The 7,556-nt window shown below is 34.3% G+C and overlaps 1 protein-coding gene across 7 annotated transcripts in view; it reads right to left on the reverse strand.

The window, feature by feature from the left end:
* The window catches only part of Arfip (ADP ribosylation factor interacting protein arfaptin), a 28,131-nt gene extending 20,793 nt beyond the window's left edge, over window positions 1–7,338 (reverse strand). Inside the window, exons 1-6 of one of the 7 annotated variants that reach the window (XR_001940573.1) lie at window positions 7,243–7,296; window positions 6,648–6,848; window positions 6,389–6,574; window positions 5,766–6,087; window positions 5,510–5,687; window positions 5,190–5,442 (exon numbers count right to left, since the gene is read on the reverse strand). Coding sequence is in view for 6 of the 7 variants with exons in the window: in XM_018521233.1 (XP_018376735.1) it covers window positions 5,290–5,442; window positions 5,510–5,687; window positions 5,766–6,087; window positions 6,389–6,574; window positions 6,648–6,848; window positions 7,243–7,252 (1,050 nt within the window). In the remaining variant the exon portion in view is untranslated. The other 6 variants (XM_018521237.1, XM_018521239.1, XM_018521238.1 and 3 more) reach the window with 6 other exon arrangements.
* Window positions 7,339–7,556: the final 218 nt, after the last annotated feature.

Genomic DNA, 7,556 nt, shown 5'->3' on the forward strand with positions numbered 1-7,556 from the left:
TTTCTGCTAATATTAAAATTATTTTTTTTTGGGTGCAGTTCCTCCTGAAACATTTTTCTCGCCACTGGCGCCATCTACCAAAGAAGGGGAAACTTCTTCGCCAAGTTTGATATAAAAATATAAAAAATATAAAAATATAAAAAGTTACGGTCATCCATCCGATCCACAACCCTATCCAACGATGCTTTATTTATATGATCGTACCCGAACTAGTAACTACTATGTCATGATGACATATGAATATTTAGTTGGATAGAGATATATTATTACAAAAAGTGTGTGGCATATAATAATGCCATTTACCGTTCTGGAGGAGAAACTTTTAACAAGAATCATGGGAATCGTAATAATTGTAAGGAATGAGTTTATGAATGGCAGCTTGGATCCCCTGACTAACATCAATTCACATCTGCATATCACTGATATGAATCTTGTATGTGTTGTAGCGTGCAGTGGCGCCATCTACTGATGAAAAAGGAAGCTTATAAAGATTCAATATTTTCTATTGGTATTGTGTACCCTGATTAAGACTAACAATTTTCTTAAAACTGATCAAATTCAACTTTATTGCTTCCCGCCATGATATAAAGACAAGAGTATGCTCGTCCGGTGGTAGAGCACTGCGCAGTTACAAGCATACGTCAGGCTTGGATAGATTCGACTGTTTCCGGAGCAATATGGTATCAATGAAATATAGGGTATCAATGAAATATATCCCCTTTTTACTAGCAATGCAACCATCATGATATCGTTCCAATTTGAAATGCATATTCGTACCAATTGCATGCTTACTAAAATTGAAACGCTGTTGATAGCATGGGCTGCGTTTCGTTATTCACTGTTAGTACTGGCAGCATTGCACATACCGTTCCAATATATCGCAGTACACTTCCAATATACTTTTCCATCTATATAACGTCGTAAGTTTTTGCGTCACTTCCTACTTCTATTACTGCGGTTGGCGAGGTCAGGTAATCGCAGTAAAAAAATGGCAAAATTCAACGAAATGGAAAATCCGGAAAAAGTGTTTTTTAGATGTCGAAACGAATGAAAGTTATGAAATATTAGTGAATAAAGAAGATGCAGAAAAGGCACGCAAAGGTATTTATATAATTAAAATTCCAAATTATATATATACACGATGATCCATTTTAATCGACGGATCCAAATATCTCCTAAAATACGCCAGCTACAAAAAAAATCGTTGGGACAAAAATTGTCGAAGACAATGAGGGTCATTTATCTGTGCTAATAATTTTTACTTTCAGGTCGATTTTCAAGGTTATTTGAAGGTCAAGGTCATTTTTTTAAATGAAAACCCCTATTTTTGACATCGGATTCGAAAAGAGCGGAAAATTTTACATTTGAAATGATATTTTAGAATTTGTTATTGTGAGTTTAAGAAGGTCAAATCAAGGTCAAATCAAGCACCCCAAACATGAGAGGCAAGGGGACTCACGATAATCAAGCACCCCGAAAGAAACAGAACTTACTACGTCCACGTCGTTGCTTCCGGGTAACGCTAAAAATAAAGACAAAGTCTTTGAATTTTTCGCAGCTTTTCTACTATTTGAAGTACCGCCAAACACTTATCATGCATAAAAAGCTTATAAATCTAAATTAATAACTTCTAAGTGCTTTTTAATCATTTACCTTGATTTGACCTTCTTAAACTCACAATAACAAATTCTAAAATATCATTTCAAACGTAAAATTTCCCGCTCTTTTCGAATCCGGTGTCAAAAATAGGGGTTTCCATTTTAAAAAATGACCTTGACCTTCAAATAACCTTGAAAATCGACCTGAAGGTCAAAATTATTAGCACAGATAAATGACCCTCATTGTCCTCGACAATTTTTGTCTCAACCATTTTTTTGTAGCTGGCGTATTTTAGGAGATATTTGGATCCGTCGATTAAAATGGGTTATCGTGTATATTACGGTACTATAAGTACTACTAAATCCGTTTCGTTAATCGTTATGCAACGTCATATAAAAGTACTATTAGTAATTTCAAAACGCTTCTGCAGTACTACTTTATGACGTCATATTGCCAGTACTGACAGTGAATAACGAAACGCAGCCATGTTTTTATGACGACATACCTGCAGCATTGCCTGCGTTCAGCAGATTCAACAGTTTTGCAACCGTTTTATGATTCTTCGCTGAGATAGGACTATTCCTTTAAATCTAAAAGTATAATCCAATCAGCGCGACGAATCATAAAACGGTTGCAAAACTACTGAGTCTGCTGAACGCAACCATTGGCAATCAATTTTGGAACACAGCCATAAGCTGCGTTTCGTTATTCACTGTCAGTACTGGCAACATGACGTCATAAAGCAGTACTGCAGAAGCGTTCTGAAATTACTAATAGTATATGACGTTGCATAACGTCATATACTACTTTTATATGACGATGCATAACGATTAACGAAACGGATTTAGTAGTACTTATAGTACCGTAATATATATATATATATATATAAAATTTGTAATTTTAATTATATACATACCTTTGCGTGCCTTTTCTGCATCTTCTTTATTCACTAATATTTCATAACTTTCATTCGTTTCGACATCTAAAAAACACATTTTTTCCGGATTCTCCATTTCGTTGGATTTCGCCATCTTTTTACTGTGATTACCTGACGTCGCCAGCCGCAGTAATAGAAGTAGGAAGTGACACAAAAATTTATGACGTCATATAGATGGAAAAGTACATTGGAAGTGTACTACGACATATATTGGAACGGTATGTGCAATGCTGCCAGTACTGACAGTGAATAACGAAACACAACCCGGTCTATCTTCATGATGACGTCATTGAGGGAACTAGACGCTGTTGCAGCGCGTTGCATAGTAATAGCGAAACAATTTTTCAGTACTGGCAGTGTATATCGGAACACACCCATAGTCGCCAACACATGTGCAGCACATGTCGAATAAATTCTGTAGTGTAAAGCGGGGAGCACAGACTCTTGCATAACGCATAACACGTAATGCATAAGAATATGTACCAATCGAAGTTCTCCGTTACTTTCCCTTCCATGTAATAGAGAACTCTGGTTGGTTCAATTTCTTATGCCTCATGTGTTATGCGTTATGCAAGAGTCTGTGCTCCCCGCTTAAGGGTATATCCACACAAACTTGCATAGCTGCATAAACGTATGCATAAAGAAAATTATCCATTCGCATATCTCCTACAAAGACGCATGTAAAATGTGATTGGATAATTTTATTTATGCATACGTTTATGCGGCTATGCAGGTTTGTGTGGATATACTCTAAAGTTTGAGTGATTTAACATTCAAAATGCGTTGTGCAGTTAAAAGATACGGAAAATACCATCATAAAACAAAAAATAAATCGAATCGAAAGAAGTTAGAAAATTTTTTGGATTGAAAGACATGCTTAAAAGCACATGTTAGAATTTCGTGCTTAATGATGACATACGCTTATGAACAATTCTTATTGATTTTAGGGGCATGGACATGCACATACGCATACCTTATCTTCATATCATGCTTCCAACTAGTTGAGCTAAACGACTCGCTGTACAATTAGTAGATGCAAAAATTATTTAGGTTAAAATTGGTTAAGACTTAAGATTTCCAACTACTGACTCATTGTAGAATCAGTATCAGAGATAATAACTTGTAACTTGGGGACTATAAAGTAGATATGTCAAGGAAGATTTTAAGTCGTGTTAAATTAAAATAAGAAGTGTCCTTCCTAACAAAAACGGATAGCTCACTTGACATGGAATGCTCGAGATATATATATATATATATATATATATATATATAGGGTGTCCCATTTTAAATGACGACCTCAAATTTCTCTTGAACAGTGCATTTTAAAGAAAAATATTTTAGACAAAAATTTTATGACTTCGAGGGAGACACAAGATAGTATCATTTGTTTGACCCAAGGTGGTGTTGTTAAGGTGAGGACAAGATCACTTTGAGTTTTTCAAATAGAACCCTCCATTTTTCATTACATATTCTTGTAGCTTACCTCGAAAGCTTTTCAAAACATTGTAATTAAGTTTATTTTTATTAAGATCCGGGTTCAAGTCCCAGCCGAGGTAATATTTTTTGCAATAAATTTATTAACAGTTTCAATATATTAACATCTTTATAATATGATGCTTGATGATAGCATTAAATTATTAAATTGCTTGTCAATTTAATTCGCGATTACTAGAGTAGTTTTAATTGTGTTTATAATCCGGAAAAACAATTCGGCGCACAGTTTGAAAAAGACTACAATATGATATAAATGCAAGTAAATATATAGTGTATATTAATAATTTAAGATTGAATTATTTAAAGCAATGAAGATCCAGCTTCAATCGTAATATTTTAAATTTCTAGTATTGATTGTTTCTTACATATGCGGCCTAAAATAAAGATTTTTAATATTGTATTTTTATTAAATACTTTTCGAGTTATAAGGCTTGAAAGTTAGAGCACCACCGGTATTAGCATTACCCAAAGTGTCCGACCGATGGCTAAAACCTCTTGAATGTTGTTCAGGATTATGACCTGGATAACATTTGTCAAGATCAAGACCATTGGAGATTATTCTTCTTATTTTCATTTTTGCATTAAAAATTTATTTCTATGTAAAAATGAAAATAAGAGGTATACAATTCTGAACATTCAAGAGGTTTTAGCCGTCAGTCGGACATCTTGGGCAATGCTAATGCCGACGGTACTGTAACTTTCAAGCCTTATAACTCGCAAAGTATTTAATGAAAAAATACTTTATCAGTGTTTTGAAAAGAGCTCTCGAGGTACCTATAAGAATATGTAATGAAAAATGGAGAGTTCCATTTAAAAAATTCAAAGTGATCTTGCCCTTACCTTGACAACGCCACTAAAGGTCAAAACAATGATACCATCTTACTATGTCTCTCTCAAAAAGTCACAAAACTTTTCTAAAATATTTTTCTCTAAAATGCACTATTCAAGAGAAATTTGAGGTCATCATTTAAAATGAGGCACCCTGTACATACATGTAAAATAATATTAATAATCAATATTATATCTTGAATTTACAATCTGTTTCTACATTATGAATCACGTAATTTTTTTCACTCTTTATTAAGTAGTCAAACTCAACGACAGCTCACAATACTGATAATTTTTACGTACGTCAAATTCTTTTTGATAACTGTTTTACCTTTACTTTCTGCGTTTTACAACTTGGAGTAATTCGACAGACAAACGCATTTGTATATTCATATCCTTTACAGCAGGATGAAATATTCAATTTAAATCGACTACTGTTCCAGCCACGACGGTAAAGTGGAGTTTGGGGATTTCACCTTGATGTTGAATTGTTTGAGAGTTGCTTCCAATGCAGTTTGATTCCCCGAGAAATAAGCAGATACAGCATTATGGAATAACAAAAGTTGCTTATGCATTACTTTAATCTAAAACAGTGACGTATTTATTAGAAGAGATTAATTAGCCAATTAGTAATTTATAAAGGAAAAATACCCTGTTTTCATCCAAAAATTTCAATTTAATGGAAACATCCGAGCGCAATTTTTCGAAATTCTGCTTGTGTCCTTCATAATTAGTCTGTGCCTCCTCTAATCTCGCCACATTATTACTGTCTGATTTTGTAGCTTGCACAAGAGCTTCTAGATCTGTTCTATATGCATCATACTCTATCCTAAGTAATTATTACGTTATAATAGCATAACTAAAATTGACATGAAATGGAAATATATTTAAAATAAAAATCGCATACCTTGCAGTTTCGTATTGTCTCACTGTGAACAGCGTGTCCTCTATCGTTTTATTACACAAGGTATTCACAGAGGAAACGAAAAAATTTAAGGCCCCTAGAAGTGTTTCGCCATTTTTAGTTAAATTTCTTTGCGTTTCCGAATTATACAGAAATTCCTCTTGAAGTTCAGGCGATTTTTGTGCTAATTCAGAAAACGCTTCTCCGAGAGCGTGTTGCGTCTGAACAACGTGATGAAAGTGTGATGCCAAAGCTCGTGATAATCGCAAAACATTGCAATATTTTCTCTGAGTATCTCTGAGCAATTCGATCTGTGTTTCAAGTTCTAAAATACAAAAATAAATAGGTATTTATTATATATAGAAACAATAAAAATGATTTATCAAGAATATTCAAAAGTGCCAAAGAATTTGTGGATTATTGTCCTTCATCAAGATAAGGAACACACTCAATATTAGTGTGCTCCTTGTCTCGATGAAGCAAACAGCAAAGATCATGAAATGTTAGCAGTAACAACAGATGACTATACAACAATAACCCGCAAACTCTTTGGCACTTCTGAAGGAAACATCCATGAAAGTCTCAAAAATATTGCCATATGAATATTCTCTTAGGCAAAAACTCACCAAAGTCCACAGTACGCGACGTTTTCCCTAATCTTTCATACATTAATTGTTTGGTGCATTTGTATGTGGAAATACTCCAATTTTTCAGACTCTCAATTTTACTCTGGGTGGTACGCATGGTTTGTGTATCACCATTCTGAATAGGTGTACTCGGCGAAACTGCTACTGCTGTAGGCATACAGATATCTTTTACTTCAATTTTAATGCTGTATCATCTCATTAGATAGTAAATACATGCAAAAGAATATTTGATACTTACAAATCGGAGTAGTAGGACTTCCTAGGCTCAAGTTTATGGTGGCTGGTTTTGGATGACCATCATTGCTATTGTTTGGTACATGAGGAGGAGGAGTTCCAGTATGTACAGCGCTATCACTTTCATTTAAGGAGGGTGCATCCTTTAACATTTCGTGAATACTACGCTCCATCCCACTTGACGTAGCCGTAATATGGGACATTCCTGTTATAAATTAAACATTTATACAAACCATTGCCTTTATATTCAAATATAAACTTTTTCGATTGAAATGTTTTTAAATAAAACTCATTGAAAACAAAACATACGAGAAATATATGTGCTTATTCCTTTTAAGATATACTTAAATAATTTTTCTAAAAATTAAAATATCAAATGAATCTTAGATAATCAATAAACAGAGCACATTCGCTTCATATTACATTAAAGTTGAACGTCATCCAGCCTTCGAAAGATTCAGTAACAGTTAACACTGCGAGATACTTACAATTAACAATTTGGCAGAAATTGTAACAGATACGGTAACTGTTCACGACATTCGATCTACGTATTGTTCGAGATGTACTATCATGAAAAATATAATTACAACCAGAATTACCGTAAACCATAGACACGCTTTATCACACAAACTCAAGTACGACTTCCATTTGATATACCTTAACAGAAATTTTTTCAGACTAGAGGTGCGTTCCGTATTGCGCATGATGTGCATGATGCATCCATTGTCCTTGTTTAACATTTGGTGAGCAACAAGGATAAACGATGCATTATGCGCATCATGCGAGAAACGGAACGCACCCTGTGCCATAGGCCTAGTTTACATCGTTCACTTGATAGGTACTAATCAGTAGCCTATGGTCTGTTTTCTGTTCCTGCACTAGGGTGCTGTCATGGTGGAAATACGTGAAGCCC

Source organism: Trachymyrmex cornetzi, unplaced genomic scaffold (genome assembly GCF_001594075.2).
Source record: "Trachymyrmex cornetzi isolate Tcor2-1 unplaced genomic scaffold, Tcor1.1 scaffold977, whole genome shotgun sequence".
Classification (NCBI taxonomy): Eukaryota; Metazoa; Arthropoda; class Insecta; order Hymenoptera; family Formicidae; genus Trachymyrmex; species Trachymyrmex cornetzi.